Source organism: Tyto alba, unplaced genomic scaffold (assembly GCF_018691265.1).
Source record: "Tyto alba isolate M040663 unplaced genomic scaffold, T.alba_DEE_v4.0 Super-Scaffold_6, whole genome shotgun sequence".
Lineage (NCBI taxonomy): Eukaryota > Metazoa > Chordata > Aves > Strigiformes > Tytonidae > Tyto > Tyto alba.
The window spans coordinates 48169569-48190633 of record NW_024881327.1 but is presented as its reverse complement, the minus strand read 5'-3'; the positions used below and the strand labels follow the sequence as shown (position 1 = coordinate 48190633).

Below are 21065 nucleotides of genomic sequence, written 5' to 3'. Positions count from 1 at the left end.
CGTATTGTTTGGGAACATCTACCCAAGTCTTCTTTTCAGCATAAATATATGAAAAAAACTAGTTCTTTGATACCCTACTGAATCTTAAATTGTTTTCGGTTGTGTTTGCCTTGATTGGTATGAATGTGTAAAGCTGCTGGTAATTACAAAGTAGCATAGGCATATTACAGGCTTGCCCTTGGCAAACTTGATTGCTGCTTTTTCTTCAAAAACATCTGCTTGTGATAAGCACTTGAAGAATCTTGTGGCTCACCCAATGCCTAACTGTATTTTAGTATAGTAACTTTGTTTTATCACATCAATGTCAGTTGTTGTAGACACAACTATTGTAAAAAGTGAAGGTCGGGAGCTTATAACATTAAGCAAGTGAGAAAAAAATATATTGGAGACCTCAGACTGTTGTAGGACTGCTTAAAACTCAAGAGTTGCCTGTGGCTAGGTAAAGGAGATTTAGATTCTCCTCAAGTAGTTTTTTGCTCACTTTAGCAAATGTTATGACATTATCATGCTCCAGTTGACATAGTAGGCAAGCACTAAGGGAACCAAGTACTCCTGGAAGTGTGAACTGCACTGAAGTGATCATGAGACCTGGTCACTTGCTGTGCAAAACTCCTAGGTTTAATCTTTACTTTGTCTTATTTTCTAGTTCTGTTGTATAAGTAGACTCAGAAAAATATTGTTGCTATCTCACTATCTCAGGGTATTGGAAATGCAGTCTTCAAAATACACTGTAATATCTTTTTGTAAAGCACTATCCTAGAAACCAGAGGTCTCAAGAACAAAGCCTTTTTTCCCTCTGTATTACAGTTCTGTTGCAGAGTGGATTGCTGTGTTAAAGTATCAGTACAATTTAACAAGACCTGCTTTTCCTTTTTGTTTTTGAAGGACTTGGTAAATATTGAGATGTTTTTGACCGCTAAAGAAGTGGAAGAGTCATTGGAAAGACAAGAGACTATGACTTGCTTGGCTTGGTGTCATGATAACAAATCCAGGCTCAGAAAAATGAAGGTATGAAAATGTAACGTGTTCATGTTTTGCTTAAATTGTGGTTTTCTACACTACTTGAATATTTGATGTGGTCAGTTTGGTTTAAATTATAGGCCTTGTATACAAGTAATGACAGTAAGTACAGAACTCTTCTTTTAAGAAGGTGTAAGTAGTTGGAGCTAAACTGGCTCACACAAATGCCAAACCTGAAACTGGGTGATAGGTCATCTTAAAGTGTTCTCTCTAATTATGTTCAAATAAAATAATATTCAGTTGGTTTTAGTGCGATTTACAAACATATAAATGCAGAAGTATGTGGTGTCTTGATGCATGTGAACTTGCATTTATAATGCTTTGCATCCTGCTGAGAATATAACCTAGTTTATATATGAAGGTCTTTTAAGAGTGACACTAGTTGGTAAACCTACATCCTCAGGCCTAACACTGAGAGAAGTCTTATACAGTTTTGTCTTACTATTTTTTGTGTTGTATATAAGAAAATAAAACCTGAGTAAGGAACTAACTTCCTGGGCGAAACTGCTGTTGAAATGTTGGGGTGTTGTGTTTTGATTTATTTTTTCTGTTGTTGTTCGGTTTTTGGTTTTAGTTTTTGTTTTGTTTTTTTTTTTTTTTTTTTTCTCACAAATAAAAGCAGAGTCTCATCAAGCAATAAACAGTCTTTTTCTAGCCATTGAATACCGTGACCTGAACATGCTGAATACTTGTTCCTGTGCAGTTAGTTTAAACTTACTTGACTCTTAAATTCTGCATTTCAAAACATGCGGTAATCTTTTATAGGGCTTGCAGAAATCTGTTTTTAACTGATATTAACCAAAATCCCTGCCTCCCTCAAAGATGTTTGTGTCTTACTTTTTGAACTAAGCGCTTTCTTTAACCGAAAATGTTTGAGTGCACTTAATGATAAACAAAGAGTGACATTCTCTGTCACTCAGGGGCGCCAAAATGAGAATGAACCGAAGATGGGACGCAAAAGTAAATCGGCCAGTGATTACTCTAAAGAAAATGATGATCTTGTTATGGAAACCATTAAAGGAAAACCAGAATTGGTATGTAAACACTATTGCATAATTATACTGCTAAAAAAATCCCCGTTGTGTAATCTTAACATATTAAGTAATATAAGAAATAAAATCTGAACATCTTTTTCCTTCATCACCAATATTCGACAACCAATAAATAAGGAAAAATATTCCCCATCCCTCTTTTGGAAAATGTTAACAACAAAATTCTATTTCTGCAAGCCCTACTCTTAAAAAAAAAAAAAAATAAATAAAAATAAAAAAAAGAGAGATAAAAAAATGCTAAGTCTGTGAGAGATCAAATTTGGAAGAAGAGAAATCACTATGCTTCTTTTTGAAACACAAATAAACATTTCTTCCGTTTTTGGTTGCTTAGATACTCAACAATGTTAATGTTCTAAAATCCCAGTCACCACCTTAATGCAAACCTAATCTAAAAATTAAACTGTGTGTTGGCTTGGGAAAGCACACAGTCCTATAGTCTTTACAGATGTGATCTATCTAAACTCTTGTGAGGAGCTGCTGTGGAATTGTTTGAAGATACATGAAGTTGAAATGTATGCATCAACTGATTGTCTAGGACTCTTTTCTTCTAGTTAAACTTGTCTCAGAACCCATACAGCCATTGGCTTTCAACTTACTTGAAGATTCATAAAAGCAAAACAAACTCTGAAGATTGTTTTAGGATGTGGGTTTTTTGCTGTTGAAACATTTCAAGGAAATACTAAGCCCTCAGATTTAGTATCATTAAGGATTAAAAAGCTTGATCAGTTTTCTAGTAGAAATTAACTTAGCTAAAATTCTAAATGAGGGGTTTGTGTATATTTGAATTAGAGTATTTTGAAATAGTCCTTATTTGGAAACTTGAAATTAATTAGAGAAGAAATTTTTATTCTCTGCTAAACATGGGCTTGAGTACAGAAAAATGCAGAGTTGGAAAATAAATTTATTTTCTATTCCTTAAACAAGTATATTTTAACATATGACAGAATGGATCATTTTTATGTTCAAATGGCTTACATTTCAAATCTAAAAATAAGCAATTATTTGCAATGTGTGCATTAGTCACCCCAGGCAGTTAAATGATACAGATTTAGAGTTGCTTAAATTCTTACTGAAGTAACTGTGGAATTTTGATATTACTGTGCTGATGGACAATAAACAGAAGGCAATTATTCATTAGAAGCATGGGGGAAGACAAAGCATTTGCCAAATGGAGCAGGGTAACTCAGGGATCTTTCAAGATTCAGAGGACTTTGGGTTTTTGTCGCTTTCTTAAGGTAGTAAGAGTTGACTGTGTCCCTATAAAGAAGCATAGTGACTTGTTCTTTTATGGGGGGAGAATCTTTTTCTTTTTAATTCCACATATTCAAAGTTTTTTTATAGATTTTGTGAACTGGTGATGGAATTTGATTTAAAGGGACACTGTCAACTTCATTAGGCTTCAAATTTTACCTTTTTCCAAAAACAGGTAAATGCCACTTGGTTTTCTTGTTTGAGACTTGTTTCCAGCATGGCTTTTAGATGTTTGACAAGAAGAGCGGGATAGAAGTTTGGAGAGAGGGGGAGGGGAGGGAGGGGATTGCAGCAACTTAAACTCTGTCCTGCGTTTTGTTAATATTGGGGACTTTCAAAACAATGTTCAAAGACTTGTTTCTTCCTTGCAGTCTTCTGGGTAGACCTCTCTTGTCTGAATTATCACATAGCCCCAAACTCCTGTTGAATATACTACTTTAAATTGTAAGAAAGTGCAAAGAGACCACCTGTTACTCTCACTTGCATCTCAGGTAATGATGCTTTCAGTTGCTAGGAAAAAGTTCATCCCTGCTAAATACTGAAGTTTTGAAGGAGGCAAGAGGAGGAGGTTTTTGTTTGCTTTTAGGGAATTTTGTGCTGATGTCTTGTCTATAAAGTCAGCATTTAAACTTTTTTAGCATGAATGCCTAAAAGCAATCAAACAAGGTTGCATGTTATTAACACTTTCTTTTTGTTGTGCACATGTAGTACTTAACATACTGTGCAATGCAGTTTTAGCATCATCTAAGACCTTGTCTTGTCTTTAATCTCAGAGCTGTCTGGAGTTCAGCCTAAGGATTCAGGAGTTCATTGAACTCATTCGACAGAACAAGAGACTGGATGCTGTGAGGTATGGAATTAGGATGCTTACAAAACAAATTTCTTAAGAAGATGGTATTATGCTTCATTAGAGACATGAGACTGTTATTGCAACACCCAGAAGCCCCGCTGCTGTAGAGGATCTTGCTAATGTTGTGATCAGTCTTTATATTTAAGCTGGGGTTGAATTTTTTTTTTGAAGGCAAGGTGTCATTCCACAGATACATCTCTTTAAAAAGTTAATGTTATCACTGAAACTCTGCATCTTATTCTTCAAAATCAAGGTTTAGAGTATTAACCTGTTTCATAAAACAATCGTATTTTCTGGTAGTGGATGATGTAGTGAACATATTTGCCCTTAACTAATTTTCAAGAGGTACAGCTAGCTTCTTATAAGAACTTATTGTGGCTTTAATTACAAAAAATACTAAAAGGTTAATGAAACGCTCATCTAAAGCTTAACATTTCTATTTTGACTGAATTTGCTTCTGCTTTACTGTCTTCATTAGCTTTTTGTCCTGCACGTTATGCTTTAGGCCAGGTTCACTTTCTGTATTGAATGCATGATTTGGAGTTCTGTATTGTCATGTACATGAGAGTAATGAGCTATGTTATGTTACCCCCGACTCCTTTCCTCCAGCTCCAAATGAAGAAACCAACTCAATATCCATTTTCAGCTATTTTGAACCAGTTCAGTGGGGACTACTGTGGAAAGTAACACTGCCCAACGTGATGTGAATCAGTGACAGAACTGGAGTCAGACCTAGTCGCTGCCTGACTTGAACCATGAGACTGTGTGGCAGTACTCACAATATCAACACATGAAGCAATTTATGCTTTTAAGTTAGTGGTCCTGATTTAAGGTGTTGCAATAATGTTCTAGGGTAATAGAGGAAGTCAGTTGTGCTGAAATGAGGGGATTTTTGATACTGGGACTATAAAATGTGTTGATAATTCTGATAAGCAGTGATCTTGACAGCACCACAAAGTACGATGCAGGTGGCAAAGCTACTGGAGCAGCTTATACATGGACAAAGGAGAGAGGGGCTCACAGCAGGTTCTGTTTTGTTAGATATTTAGAACTAGGAAGAGATGACAAGTTTTATGGCCAGACTTGAAGCTTCACCGATACATTCTTGTGATAACACTGTTGCCACTTAACATTTCTGACAGGTTTTATGGTAAGGAAGTTTCAAGTCTTACTGCCTTTAAAACCATACTAGGCACTTAAGAAATTGAAACCAGCAGGCAGGTTGTATTTGTGGCAAAGCTGCTTTTTGGTCAAAGGAGCAGAGCTATAGAAAACACATTAAATATAATATAAGCACAGACTGAAAATATTCTGGTGCATTCCCAAGTTTTAAAGGTAGAAATTCTTCTGTAGGGTAAGCAACGTAATATTTCTTGAATAGATGGGTGAGAGAGATGTAGTTGTCTAAAAACAAGAATAAAGGAAAAGCTAGTTCAAGTATGTGGAGAGGCCAGTGTAATACTGACACCACCCTCAAAGTTACTCACCTGAACTGGAAATAAACCTAAAAGTTGTTATTTCTAACTTCATTCAGATGTGTTGCTTGCATTGAGTTAACTCATTGTTACTTTGCCCTACTTGCACCTAAATCATCGTTGTTTTGGCCCCAGCCAATGCAACTGTGCAGTCTGATAAACCCCAGCTGATTTAGATGTTAATAATGAAAAACCAAACAAAAAAAACCCTACATGCTAGCCTTCAGATATGTGCTCTTACCCTTTGATAGAGTTTTCAAATACTAAGGAATTGTCAGGTACTTATGAAAAGGATGAAAGACACTCAACTACATTATCTGTCTTCTGAAGCCCATGGTGCTATTTATGTCCAATGAATACTGTGCCTTTGTGCTTTTAGCTTTATTCTCTGCTGAGTTTGTTTCTTTGCCAAGTGTGCAGTCATGCATCTTAACAATGAGTAGTCCATGCTCTAAAAACTATTTTATTTGAGCTGCAGCTTCCTTATGTAGCTTGGAAACCAGAGGGCAGGCATAGAGCTGCAATAAGGAGATAGGCTGAGAACTGGGACGAAGTAGATAAGGTTGTTCAGTATTTTCTTGTTGTTACTGGATATTTGTTTCCCTCTGATTCCTTTTCCACATCAGAACTGGTGAAATTTGCAAGTTGTCAACCCTCAAGAGGACCCAGCACTCTTAGCATGGAATAACTTGTACTGTCATAGCCTCTGAGGTTTAAAACTTACAGCTCCTATCTACATTGCAAATAGACATCCATACTGAGTGTTGTTAGGGGTGAAGCATGTAAATTCCATATAGCTATTGAAATTCAGGCTTGATATATTTTATAACCAGCAATTATAACTTGCCAGTTATAACAATGCTGCTTTAACTTGCTAACTTTTTGTAAAATGAAAAGTAGCTATAGAAGTCCTTCTATATCTTAATTCACCCCTTTTTAACAGGGTGAGTTTTGATATATTTGTATATTCAGAGTTCAACATTGCAATGCTTTCCTTAAATAATGTGGCTTTAAGTATGTTAGTCGTTACTATTTCATTCTACTTTACTTCAAAATAAATATGTAATGAATAAGAGAATAACTTTTGGGAAGGTGTAGCATAAATTTCATTGCTTCTAACAAACCATTGCAACTTGTGTTTTTATTAGCTTGCTTCTGTTAAGTGCCTGCAGCAGGATTCTTTCAGTATTGTGTCCGTGGTGCAATAAATAGGTCAGGCATCCATTAGAAAGCACAGAAAGAGGCTGTTTACCAAGTAGTTTCCTGTATGAGTGGAACTCAGAGAACTGACATTTTGTTGAAACGCAGCTGGTGTTTAAATAAGTTTGAAACCTTTGCTTACTGCCTGCTGAGGACCTCTGAAGTTAGGTATTGCTTTTAGGTTAAAGTTGATGTGAGCTTTAAAATTATACATCTTATTTATTAAGTGTTTGAATTTCTGTAGCTTTTTAGAATATGAGTACAAACAGACCTTCTTCTGAGGTAGTTTATCAGAGTAGTCTTGAAAGTGCAAGCTTCAAGACTGTACAAAAACTTTTTCTTGAATGCAAAGAGTACATCTCATAAGCTTAAGTACATCACAAAGTTTTTTGCGTAGTATCATTAGCCTTTAACTCCCACAGTCTCTTTAAGGCTTTTATTGTAAAGCTCATACTCGTTATAGTAAGAATGAATGAGTGATGACAGTGATTTCACAGTTTGGGGGCTCTCACTAATTTAATTCTGGGAAATCTGACAGCATTCTCCTACTTTACTCTTACAGGATGCTAGAAATACAGAAAGTTCTTAAGTAAAAGCTTAACAAAATACCCTGTGCACTTCTTGTTCTTGGGGTATAAAAGACAAAAGGGGTAAATAATAGATGGTGCGCAGTGTTAGGAGAAGGTGGGCCACAGTCCATTCATTTTAGTAAACTCTACAAGGGTGAATACACAATTTGTTCCTTTGCTTTTATTATGGGGTGGGATTGAACAGGCATATAAAAATAACAATGAAACTTGTGAGCACTTTGAACATAAGTTCTGCTAGTAGTCATAATGATCTCTGAAATAAAGGCATTCAGGCATCGGTCAGAAAAACTGAGCAGAAAGAACAAGTCCTTTCTTGATAACACCTTATGTTTGTGTTCAGTTTTTGCTACTTCTTGACAAACAGGGTCATTCTCTTATTCAGGCATATATAGATATACACACTGTACAGTTTATACTTTAACAGCTTAATGTAGCCTTAGACAGTAAGCTGTAAATCTTCAGGTCTTCATAAATATCTTTTAATTCTTGCATTTGTCAAGTACAGTATGTCTGCTGTACCTGTTTGGGTTAGAGGAACAGCTATTTCAAACAAAAGACAAGGGACTTTGTCCCCACAGAGTTTACAAAATTGTTCTGGAATTTGCAAAACCTGTTACTTGGATCTGTCACAGGAATTTAGTTAGTGGTTTCAGTGATGGTCCACTGGTCATGATTTTAAACTAATTTTAAAAAAAAAAAATTAGCCCCCTGCTGTTGCTATACTGACTAGTGTGTTATAAAAACATTGTAAATAAGCACTGTAAGGCTCTTATATACCTCCAAGAGCATAAAACTTGCGTAGGGAGTTGGAAATAGCTGAATGAAAAGGGAAGGGGTAAATAACGGAATGAAGGCAAATAAGGTGTTATTCAAGTGTTGTGCGTTCACAAGTACTCACATCGTACTATTTCTTGCTTCACAATCTGAAAAAGACTTCGGAGTGCTATGAATTGATGAACTTGCTTTATTTTTAAAGGATACCTTGCTTCATTTTAATTTCTCTGTATTTGTCACTCAGAGGTTGAAATTCAGACATTAATATGGCAGGCCTTGTGGGAAAACTTCTATGTTTTCTTAAAGGATGCAGGTGTAAGGGGAAGTCAGGAGATGAAGACTAACAAAAGGTCACTTTAGAGAACCTAATTCCTTCTGGCTGATCCTAGAATGGTCACCACATCCCAGAATGTTCAGTACTTTGCAAATGATGGAAGTGTTGGATTGCTGAGCACTTCTCCTTTGAATGTCTAGCACACACTTAGTGATTATATATCATACATACACAAAACGGAGCGTTCATTTTAGCTTTTCTTGTACGCATACAGCAAATGTGGCCAGTATTTTCCTGTTGCAGCTCAGGGCCTTCCTATAAGGGGGATGTATTGTTGAAATACTGTTTGTAAGAGCAAATTGTCAAGGCCTGATAGTGGGAGTAGGAAAGCAACACTAGCAAGGCTGGTGCAAAACTTTTAAGTAACACTTCTGTTTTATAGAATCAGAGTGGTTTAGGTTGGAAGAAGCATTGAAAATTATCTCGTTCCCACCCCCCTGCCATGGGCAGGGCCCCCTTCCCCCAGCCCAGGGGGCTCCCAGCCCCGTCCAGCCTGGCCTTGAACCCTTCCAGGGAGGGGGCAGCCACAGCTGCTCTGGGCACCCTGGGCCAGCGCCTCACCACCTCCACAGTAAAGAATTTCTTCTTTATCTCTAATCTAAATCCACCCTCTTTCAGATTAAAACCATCACCCCCTCATCCTAACCCTCCACTCCCTGATCAAGAGCCCCTCCCCACCTCTCCTGTACCCCCTTTAAGCACTGGAAGGCCACTACAAGGTCTCCCTGGAGCCTTCTCTTCTCCAGGCTGAACAGCCCCAACTCTCTCAGCCTGGCCTCACAGGGGAGCTGCTCCAGCCCCCCGATCATCTTCATGGCCTCCTCTGGACCTGCTCCAACAGCTCTGTGTCCTTCTTCTGTTGGGGGCCCCAGAGCTGGACACAGCATTGCGGGGGGGGGGTCTCACGAGAGAGGAGCAGAGGGGGAGAATCCCCTCCCTTGACCTGCTGGCCACAATTGTCTTGATGCAGCCCAGGACACAGTTGGCTTTCTGGGCTGTGAGTGCACATTGCCAGGTGTTGTCAGCCAACACCCCAAAGTCCTTCTCCTCAGGGCTGTTATCAATCCACTCGTGGCCCAGCCTGTATTTGTGTCTGGGATTGCCCTGACCCATCTGCAGGATGTTGCACTTGGCCTTGTGGAACTTCATGAGGTTTACCTTGGCCCATGTCTCCAGCCTGTCCAGGTCCCTCTGGATGACATCCCTTCCCTCCAGCATGTCACTGCACCACACAGCTTGGTGTTGTTGGTAAATCTTCTGAGGGTGCACCCAGTCTCACTGCCCATGCCACCAGCAAAGATGTTAAAAGGTGCTGGTCCCAATGCTGACCCTTCAGTAATTCCACTTGTCACAGAGCACAAGTGCACAGTGATCACCGCTTTTAAGATGACTTGTTCTCTTCTCCCTCATGCGTGCACACACAGTAGTTTAGCTTAACTGGTAGGTCTGAATTTTTTGCTTTGCCTGAGCTTCCTTTAAACAGCTATCACTTTCATCTGCAGCTCTGCACTAGCACTTACTTTAGCTTTCTTCCACTGTCCATGCTGCCTGTTATCTTCTTTCAGGACATGGATTTTGTGCTTCTGCTTTCATAACAGCAATAACTTGGGGAACAATATTTACATTCCTGAATTGCTCACCCAAAATAGGAAGTTGGGTGGAAACAGTCTGTCCTACATAACTTGCATTGCTTCCTGGTTTGGGTGGGAGAGGAAGTAGGAGTGCTGAAACACTGCTGAAGAGACTGTTCTCATGATATTGATGACTTAAGTCTAACTAGTGGAACACAGGATGGGGGGGGGCGCGGAAAATACCAACCGATTTACATAAATGTATTTATTTTTTAATTCAACCCATTAAACGGTCAATTGGGAAACACTATATTTCTGAAAGTAATTTTTAACTTTAAATATGTTTTTAACAAGACTCTTTAAAAAGAGCAGATGCTTACCAGAGCACTTCAGAAGTGACTTGGTATCTTCCCCATCACACAAACTGGGAAGAAAATATAGCATAGGGAAGACTTTTCTACACTTACACAATTCCAGAAATTCAATTTAGTGCTGATTACATATTCAGTTTACTGTGCAACATCTGTGCACCACTGAAAACAGGAGCTTTTAGCAGCAATGATGAACTAATCATTCAGTTTAAAGGCCAGAGAGCTTTCCTGGATACTTAAACTCCAACTTGAAAATTGATGATCCTGGGAACACTAGGTAGGGGAGGCTTTCATAGAGGATTCTCAAGTAGTTGAATATTCTTATAATCTGATGAGGATTCTCTGGTTCCTTAGTATTAAAGTCTTTTTAAAACATTTCTGGTAATTTTGTCACTTCTTTCAAATATCCAAGTTTTCAGCCTTGTATGTACCTCTTGCAATCAGTATGCGTTGAAGTACAAAAACTTGTACTGAAATACTACTGAATTTTTTTATTTCCCTGGCAAAAATATTTGTTCTTAACAAGGTGTTTTCTACTACATTATCCTGCAGTTTCTTGTAGTCTGCACAGAAAGTGATGTTGCCTTCTAGCCTATGCAAAAAAAAAAAAAATATTCAAAAGTAAACATTCTTTCATGTCAGTATAAACAAGGTTGATATTTGAACACTCTTGATGTTTAATGGTTGGGAATAGCTGGCTATCAGACTGCATTTATCTCACTTGTGCATGTATGGCAAAGGAGTAAGTGTGATATGTCTCTGCTTAGGTAAGCTTAGTGTTTCTTCTAATAATCATGGATCAGTTATTCTAGATGTAAATGAGGTAAGACTTGATGTTACAGTAAGAAGTTCTGGTATCTAAGGAATTACAGTGTAAAATTGTTAATTCTTGCATTTGCAGGATGTATTTTTTCAAGCCCTTGAAACACATCACCTTTTGGAGTTTCCTGTATTGAGAGCAGTATCTAGAGTTTTTATCTGAAATATTTCACAATTACGGAAACTTACTCAATTTAGAAAACAGGCTATCTAATAAAGGTATAAATTCTGTATTTCAGACATGCAAGAAAGCATTTCAGTCAGGCTGAGGGAAGCCAGTTGGATGAGGTTCGACAAGTGATGGGAATGTTGGCCTTTCCTTCAGACACTCATATCTCCCCCTATAAGGTAATGTTCTGTTTGAAATTCAGTGGTACAGGCGAATAATAGAATACATGTTGCAGTTCTTTTTTCTTACAGCCATATGCATTAATAATCTGAAGATCGAATGTTCTAATTTTACTTTCCAAAAGCCATCTTCATAATAGTCCTTAATATTGACAACCAGTCTTTGCCTGTACATTAATCCAGGTAGTATTTGTATAGTTGCAGTTGGATCTTAATAGTAACATAGATTCACACTGAACTAGGCTTACTACAGACCCAGTGATAAAGATTTGTGAGGCTGGAGTCATGATGTGCAAATATACAGCAAGAGACAGAAGATGAGGAAGTACAAAGTTAAAAATGAGTTACTCTTGTTCAACGCACTAGGCTGTGGACTTAATACAGTAGCAGCAGTTCTTAATTGTATGTCTCAAATTACTGTTCTTGAGGTGATTGGGATGAAGAAAGGAAAGATCATCTGAAAGCAGTGGTTTTTGATGCTTAAAAGTAAGCGTTCCTTTTATTTGGGTTATACAAATCATTGTATACATTAGTGGTAATATCTACATCTGAATTGGAATCAAGCAAAATTCACAGGTAATTACTGTTTCCACAGGTTTTGAGTTTGTTCTGTGGTCATGCGCTCATTCACTTTTTTTTAACTTGGCATTGGAGGCAGAAGGTGGACAAGAATTGAGCTGGCAAAGCGAGACAAGAATCTTGTGAAATGCCAAGTCGATATCTGTCAATGCCAGCATAAACATTTTTTTAAGCAATTGATTAAATCAGTGGTTTTACAAAACAAAACAAAACAAAAAAAAAACAACCCCCCACAAAATTTTTGTGAATTTCTTTGCTAATCATGGAGTCCTAGAAAGATCCTGGTATTTTAGATTCTACATTTGATGTGAGTTACAAGCATAAAGGATAGATGTGCTAGAAGACTGGGTGTAAGACAGAGCTTTGTTTTAATAGTTAGAAATAAGCAGGAAATGGAAATCCTGTATTTTGTTCTAAGGGCTAGGTTGGATAGAAAGTTTCAAAGAGTGAGAGCAAGGAGAAAAGCTAGTATTGTTTCACATACAACCATATAATTGGAACAAATTCCCTGATACTTTTTATATATCTGACTTAAAATATTCTAGTTTATGGAAATTATCTTTTGGGTTCTTCAGTAATTATTGAAACAGAATCATAGAGTGCACGCTTGTTTGGAGATGTCTTTAATATGTTAACTAGGAGTTCTGTGCATAAATGGCTTCTTAAAATGGCTATGAGTAAAATTACTTTTAAATCTGTGAGAAAGTCTGTCGGATCATAGTATTTCCAATCAATTGATTTTTACTAATCTGGGGGAAGAAGTATCTTCTATAACCAATGAACAGAATTTTGTACAGCTTGTCCTTTTTTTTTAGGAATTAGGGGAAAATGTATTTATTGTTGAGCCTAACGAACTGTTTTCTTTTGATGTCCTTTGAACAAGCTTGTGTAGCTGTGGCTGGAGTTATTCCAAGTGGACTTTTAGTAAGCTGCTATTTTTGTGTCCCATAACCGAGGCCCTTAATCAAAGGCTTTTCTTAATCATTAGTAATACTTCATCTCTATTATGGATCAGTTGTAGGCTCTGTCTGTTATTTTCTCAAGAATTACCTTAAGGTCAGAACAAAAGCTTCATCCTGGAACTCCAGGAACATTCTGGCCTTAGATGGGGCGTGTAAAAGAGCAAACAGATATGCAATCTGCTGGCAGAAACTGCTTTTCACTTTAGGTAAGGCAAGATACATCTATGTATTGACTTTTGCCCCCATCTGAATAGGTTTTCTGCATCAGTTCCGCTTCTTGGTTTGGAGTGTCTAAAAGCCAGACAAATATTGCTTATGTCCAGGATTCCTTCCTTTCCTGTGGATTTGCCTCTGAATCTTTCTACCTCTTCCTCATGTGAATAATTATTTCTTCTGTGCTGTTTTTCTTCAGCCATAGGCCTACAGTTGATCCAACTGTTTCTGCTGCAAGACTTCCTTTTTTCTCTCGTCTTACTATTTCTGGTGGCTTTTTTGAATCTCTTGAAATCCATCACTTAGTTGTGCCCTTTTTCAGCTTCTGTGTAATTCCATTTCTAAACACTTCTCAGAAAAACACAGCAGGACTGGTTTATGTGAGCTCCATCTCTTCCCACCCTCATCCAAAGATATTCCCAGTTTAATGGGAGCTATCAAAACTCTGTTGGTTCTGTCTCTAATCCAACAGTCAATTTTGTCTGCGTTCATGGAGAACTTCATAATCTCAGCTAATATTTACTAGTTGTACATAAACCACTTCTTTCCACTGTTCAGGTAGTGAGTTTTTAGTTAGGGACAAGGGATGGAGCAATAACTCTGCACTTATTCAGACAACTGCTGTCAAAATCTAGTTTAGCATGTCGAATGTTGGTCTTTTATAGTTCTACAAAGTATTTCCCAAGTTTATCTGAACTATAACTCTGTTAACATGTAGTTTTAGGATAATGATGAAAAATTTATTCATAAAACATTAAAAAAAAAAAAAAGTACTGTGGTACCATGAAATCATTTGGATAGAACTTCTCTGGCCAGTTGATCTTCTTGGGGTGGGGGAATTCCAGGATACAGGCTACACCAAAAAGTCACGTTGGAGCCCTTCCTTTTCCAGTGACTTGAGTTGAATGAACAGAGAACTGAGGAGGAGCGCAGTGAGCAAAGCATAAAGGTTCAGTGTCTACAGCATGGAGAAATCCCTGCCTAGTTATTTTGGTATAACATGTTTTGAATTTGATGCTGCTACTCAGTGTATTGTTTGTCCCTAATTCTGATTTACCTCAAAAGCCTATTTTTATAAATTAAACAATATACTAAAATGTATTATTGTTTCTCCTAGTTGCCTCACAGTGGATAATATGAACTTACTTCTAAGATAAATAAACATTGTTACTTCTCATGACCAAAATGCAGGTTATGGATACGAAGGTGAAGGGGTGCTAGCAGAAGAAAGGATTAGGTCTTTGCCTGTGTAGATAACATAACAAGTATATTTTCAAAGGGTCTTCACTTTTTTACATGTCTTTTTCACAGCATTACTTTTACGGTTCAATATATCCTTGACCTGTGGATTTAGCTCTTGCTTCTGTAAAAAAAAAAAAGCATCCATACTTTAACTACTGTTCCCTTGTTTTTAGGTAATGCACAGCATTACAATATATATTAAAGAATTTTGTCCTTAAATTAACAACTTAGCTAAACTTTCTCTAACCTGGGGTTGTGCCAGCTCTTCAAATTAAAAGCTTTTTACAAAATTCTGTAAACATGTATTAGAAAGAGGTATCAGCAGACTTAGCGTAACTTGAGGTAAAAAATGCTTCTGACTTTTCAGTGTTGATGGTTCAGAGGCTATAGAGCAAACATTCCACAAAAATAATGTTGCTTCATAAGTAGGCTAGCATTCTAGAAAACTAAATGCAAGACATAGGCTTACCAGGATTTGCATACCTTAATTAGAACATTTGGTAGACGGCAGAGGGAGACTGAATATTGTTATGCCAGCTATTTTAAGTAGTACTTAATTTAAATCATATTTCCAGTGAAGTAGTGGTAAAAGTTATTTTCTAAACATGTTCATACTATGAATTAGCATGTATACTTTTATTCTGTGATTCATTCAGTCCAGTGAGTTTTACACAATTTACCCCTCCCAGGCTTTTCACTTCCTGGGACAATTAGATTGAAAACATCTTATAGTTGTGTTGATTTTTTTTTTAACAGGATCTCTTGGACCCTGCTCGATGGAGAATGCTGATCCAACAGTTTAGATATGATAACTACAGACTACATCAGCTGGGAAACAATTCTGTTTTTACTATAACACTCCAGGCAGGCCTTTCAGCTATAAAAACACCGTATCCTTTAATGCAGTTACTACTGTTGAGTGCAAAAAAGCATTGTGCTTTTTTTTGTTCTATAGATGCTTTTCAGAGAGCACAAAGAGGAAATGTGACACCTGAATGTTTTTGCTCATGAGTTGTTTAAATGGAGTATGAATTGTTCTTCCTGTTTATTTAAGGGGAGATTTATAATAAATGGCATTGGCATTATGGTTTTAAAAAGAAAAACAAGCCCAAACCAAAATTTTAATGTGAAATCTATATTGTTTGCGTACTAGCGTGTCTTCCCATGTATCTTTAGTGAATATATTGCAAAAGTTAGTGAGCTGGTTCAGAATTACTATTTTTTTTTTTTTTTTTTAGGAACTTAAACACAAATTTACCCTGTCTGGTTTTATATGAGTATTCAAATATATCCTGCATTTTTTGAAACTTAGGTGGATTTGCCACACACTGTGGTATATCAGAGAAGGGCTGGAGCTACTGAAGTGTTCTGCATCGGAAACTTTACCTGTAGAGGGTGCCAGACACTTGTTGCTCACTCTTGTTCCTTGAAACAAAAGCAAGCACTTGATTCTTACATGTACATATTAAACTTGAATTAAATGGTTCTGTACACTTTATAACCTATGCTACATTTGCCCAGTTTGCTATCTCTTTTCCAAGGTTTGTCATTAACTAATTGTTGTTGCATTCTGTGGTGGTTGTTCCTTAACTCACCGTTAAACAGACAGTGTTATAAAGAGGATGGGAGCTCAAAAAACCCAGACTGCCCTGTGTGTAGCAAATCCCTGAACAAGCTGGCTCAGCCTCTGCCTATGGCACATTGTGCCAACTCCCGACTAGTCTGCAAGATTTCGGGGGATGTAATGAACGAAAATAATCCTCCTATGATGTTACCAAATGGATATGTCTATGGATACAATGTAAGTGTTGAAATCAATGACTTACTGAAGTCTAAAATAGCAGTGGTTATAATAACTTTCAGTATCAAAATAAGAGCTTATAAACTCCGTCAGAAAGCTAGAAATATCTTCTATATATTCAGAAGAAAAGTAACTTTTTGTGATAATTTTAAAGAACCGTATATTTATGTGAGTAAATTGGTCTTTAAGGAAGCTAATGTCTGATTGAATATATAAATTGATAACATGAAATCAAATGGCATTGGAAATCTTTCTCTGGAGAAGGATAATGTGGAGTAAGTAACTTTTGTGGGCTAAGATATTTTGACCTCAGACTATAATGGCATTTTTTAAAATAAAAGATAATTATTTACTAAACAGCTAAACCATGTTTTAAGTTACTGTTGTGAATATTATCTTCTGATTTCACTCTTTTTTTTCAGTCTCTGCTTTCTATTCGTCAAGATGACAAAGTAATTTGCCCAAGAACCAAAGAAGTCTTCAACTTCTCACAAGCTGAGAAAGTCTACATCATGTAGGTCCATAAAACACATGATGAAGTGCCGCTGGAATTTTGACACAGTGTATATTGGCATACCCTGTAAAGGGGGGGGCCTTAATGTGTGGCAAAGAAGCAAAACCTGCCACCTTGGGGATCAGACCTGTCGGTGGCATTATTGTTTCTTGCGACCAAAGATCAATGAGCAACAATAAACACTCTTTAGGAAAAAAAAAAAAAAAAAAAAAAGGAATTATGACTTAAGTTTGTACTTGAATAAAAACAAAAACAAATTTTGATTGTTAAGGTTTTGTAACATAAGGTCAAAAATTGGACTATTCTCAAAAGTACTTTCATCTTCTAAAGGATAACTTTCTTTAAAGATGGACACTTGCACCGGGGGAGAAGTTACAACAGATTTGAAATTAAATCCATTTTTCTTCCCTCTTTTTCACAATTGTCCAAGACCCTTTTGTTATCAAAGATTTCAGTACTACCAATATGTTCTCCTTTAAGCTCCTCTTTGCCTTCTTTATGATCCTCTTGTGAAGTAATCCCAAACATGAATTATGTAACTTATTTCCATGGGAAGATACTGATGTCTTTTGACACGAGACTCACTTCTCTGGAGGATCAACCAGGGACTGGTTTGAAGGAGTATGAAGTCTTTTTCCAAACCCAAATATTCTAAGGAGGTTGCATAAGTATCAAGAGGAACTGAGAACATTTCAGGCACAATCCAATGCTTGTTTAAATGTTCTTTTTCCAGTCTACCATAGTGTTAAAGTCCTTCTAAAGTTATTAGTTATGTGCATAGGGTTCAATATGAAATCATTAGTGCTACTGCCTTATTTCTTGCTTTGAGAATGTACTCACATGAAAATGAGCTGGTATTCTTAAGTGTTGGGCGAAGTTTCTGAAGATGCCTTGCAGGATGATTACATAATTTTAGGGTCTAAATAGTATTCATTACTGAAACTAATAGTTCAATTTTAACAACTGCAGAACACATCCTTATGACTTTTCAAAAGAATTAAACCATTGTAGTTTAAACAAAACCATATTGTAGAGGTTTGTATTTAGCGCTTATTTTTGCATGTTGATGTTGATTAGCTAATAAAAGATTGTAAATGTAAAACATGTTAATAAAAATTGTTTTCCATTTCTTGATTATATAAAATTAGAAAGTTGCTTTGTATTTAAATGTCAAAAACTTTTATAAGGGTCTCTTAAAATGAGTGCAACTCCTTAGTGTTGTGTTCTAGTGTTTTACAACCTGCACAAAACCAGCCCAAACGTACCCCACCACAACCATTGATGATGTTTTTCAGGTTCCAACATCAAAGCATTTCAGTCAAATAACCACTTCTGGTTTAAACTTCTCATATATGAACAGTATGCTCCAATATCCTTCCTTGTCAATTTTTTTCTGCTGCTTCCTTGGAGACTACTTCATCTCCTAGGGCCTTTCTGTTATTAAAATTTTGTGGGAGATGGTAGGTGTGAGGTTTTGATGCATGACTAAGTGCTTTAACAAATGCTAACAAAGAATAGTGGAGGAACTGTAACTTCTATTCATGGTCAACACTTAGATATCACAGATATATAAACTGATTGTATCAGTCACTCTGAAGCTGTAAATACGGTGTGATTTCCAGTGAGGTATGTCTGAAAAGGTCCCCTTTTCAGTAAATGTGTTACTGATGCTTCTGAACAGGTCGGTCTGAAACACTGCAGAGCTGCTGGCTTGGCAGGGACCAGTGTTCCTGCACTGCTGGGACCCTGCTGGAAGGGTCTGTGTCCCTCACGTTTTTCTGTGGCAGGTTTAGAGATTCCTTAGACCAAAAGCAACACACCATGAGTAGGTGGAGGCAGGTAGTGAGAGGACATGAATCAGTAACTGGAGTAATTGGCTATGAGTTAAGTAGTAACTGATCTCTTCCTTCCTCAGGGGGCAAGAGTTGAAGCATCATCAGTTCAAAGGGGGAGAGGACATCACCCTGGGGAGGAGTGTTTCTGAAACCCAAGTGGAACAGCATGTGCTTTTCTCTGGCAGGCTATTTACAGCATCCTAGCAGAAGGGCAAGGATAGCTTTGTCTGAGAATAACAACCTCGCTTTACTTTGCAGATATGCATAAAATGCCAAAGCAGGGAGGAAGGGGTAGATTTCTTATCAGGCCTGAGGAAATGCGTGACAACTGCACAACAATTGTAGGGCATGGAAATTGCTGCTTTTCCTTCGATAAGTACTAGTTAGAGCTGTGGCTTCCAGAGATTCAGCCCCTTTCCTTTCTGTGGCCAAAGCAGAGCAGTGGAGAAGAAAAGCTAGTTTGGGAAGGGAGGGGAGGAGAGCAGCTGTCCTACACCAGGAGTGCCTCTGTTTATGGAAAGCCTCCTTCCTGAGGGCTGGGTGGTGTGTTCTAAAGCAGGTGCTTTGGCAGGCACCTAGGGCAGCTTCAGCTGGTTGTTAGCTGTGACTGCTCACTTCACAAATTTGTAATCCAGCAACCTGTTTTGACTGCAGCGGGACCTGTTTGATATAGGCAGTTGTAGCTTCTTGGCTGACCCCTGTGGCCTGGCTTTCATTCTCAGGCTTGCTCTGGCATGCCTTTAGAAGCTTTCCAGCTTTTTGAGGGTCACAAGTGGTGTCAGGGATGGGTTGCTTTGGGGCAGCTTGGAGTTCTGGTTTGCATACCCTGACTGCTTTCTGCAGGCTTGAGCTCAGAATCCAACAGAGGTGTCAGTCACTCATATCATGGGTGGCTTCAGACATCAAACCAAGAGCAGTATTTGACTCATTGGAAGTATCAACTTATTCCCTGTAAACACTATTTTAGTAACTGTTTTCTCCCTGCACTGATTCTTGCCTGTGGGTATGCTGAGAAGAGGACTTGGACACATGGTCTGTACAGCATTGGTGGAGGAGGTAGGGCAGGGTTATGGAGGCTTTTCTGGACAGTTGAAAGTTTGGGTAAAGATCTTGTTAAACCTGTCTCATTCTAGCAAAGACTGGCATAGCAGTAAGATCATAAAATATAGTATGGGGGATCAGTTATACAACCTGACTGTTACTAGATGTGGAAGCTTCAACAAATACAGCCATAACCTGCTATATAGAAGCTAGCTGTACATCTTGTCGTGTTACCAGTGATGCCTGTGTTTCAGATCAATCAAGAAGTGGCCATCAGTTACTTTAGATGAGATTCTTAGCCTTTTTTTATGGATAACCTGCATCATCTAAATGCTGGAGGTGACAGACAAAAGGCAATACATTTATTTCCTTAAGGGTACAAGTTGCTGACTGTAGAGTGAAGGACATCCCTTTGAAATGGAAGAGGTTGATTAGTTATACAAAGTCTCTCCCCTCTCCAGATCTGACTGCTTTGGAGATGAACAATATCCTTTACTGTGATGGTTTTTTCAGTCTTGCCAAGCAATTTAACAAAATGAGACTTGAGTCTCTGGATTTTGGTTATGGTGTTCCTGTTTGAAGGCAACAGTTTGTCCCCGTTGTGGTCAGGACAGGCTTCTCTGATTTCCACAGTTACACAGAGGTTGAAAATTGCCTTAATCTTTCCTTTTATTTGTTGTGGTCCAAATCCCTCATCTGAATGCTGAAGATTCTCCAGTATTGTAAAAGTAGAGAGAAGTATTGGTAATTGTATTGGTAAATGTTGACAATGCTGTGGGTTTCTTCGATACCTTTCAGCTTGAAGTATTTCATTATCTACCAGGCTGCAAAGAGTTCTAGACGCTGAGATCGCAGTACTTTGTAGGTAGGAAGTAGTGAAGCTGATACCATGTTCAGGCAAAATGTTTTGTGGCAAGCTCTAAAAACTGATGGGCTGGTATGGTTTTAGAGTGCTTTAATATTATAAGCGTGTCCTTTCCTACTCCTTAATAAGATTACTTCTTGGAAAAAAATTATTATTTGGTAGAGGAAGAATGAGAAAATTATGTACAGCTGATAATCTGCCACAAGGAAGCCTTTGAACATTCTTAAAAGACCACTGTTCAGAAAAACAAGTAATACTCTGGCTTTCTTTTATTCTGCTTTGGGTAGCCTGAGCAGGGTGTGTTGCAAGACACAGAAAGCACTTTATCAGGGCATGGTTTGAGACCCATGACTATGCT

General features: G+C 37.7%; 1 protein-coding gene across 4 annotated transcripts in view; it reads left to right on the top strand.

Moving 5' to 3' along the window:
• The window catches only part of MAEA (macrophage erythroblast attacher, E3 ubiquitin ligase), a 54879-nt gene extending 36769 nt beyond the window's left edge, over nucleotides 1–18110 (top strand). For 3 of the 4 annotated variants that reach the window (XM_032987397.2, XM_032987396.2, XM_032987399.2), the window contains 7 exons: nucleotides 886–1008; nucleotides 1941–2054; nucleotides 4097–4173; nucleotides 11547–11655; nucleotides 15408–15541; nucleotides 16257–16452; nucleotides 16875–18110. In XM_032987397.2, coding sequence (XP_032843288.1) covers nucleotides 886–1008; nucleotides 1941–2054; nucleotides 4097–4173; nucleotides 11547–11655; nucleotides 15408–15541; nucleotides 16257–16452; nucleotides 16875–16970 — 849 coding nt within the window. In that variant the 3' untranslated portion in view covers nucleotides 16971–18110. The remainder of the gene's footprint in view (nucleotides 1–885; nucleotides 1009–1940; nucleotides 2055–4096; nucleotides 4174–11546; nucleotides 11656–15407; nucleotides 15542–16256; nucleotides 16453–16874) is intronic. The other variant, XM_032987398.2, reaches the window with a different exon arrangement.
• The last annotated feature ends 2955 nt before the right edge of the window (nucleotides 18111–21065 follow it).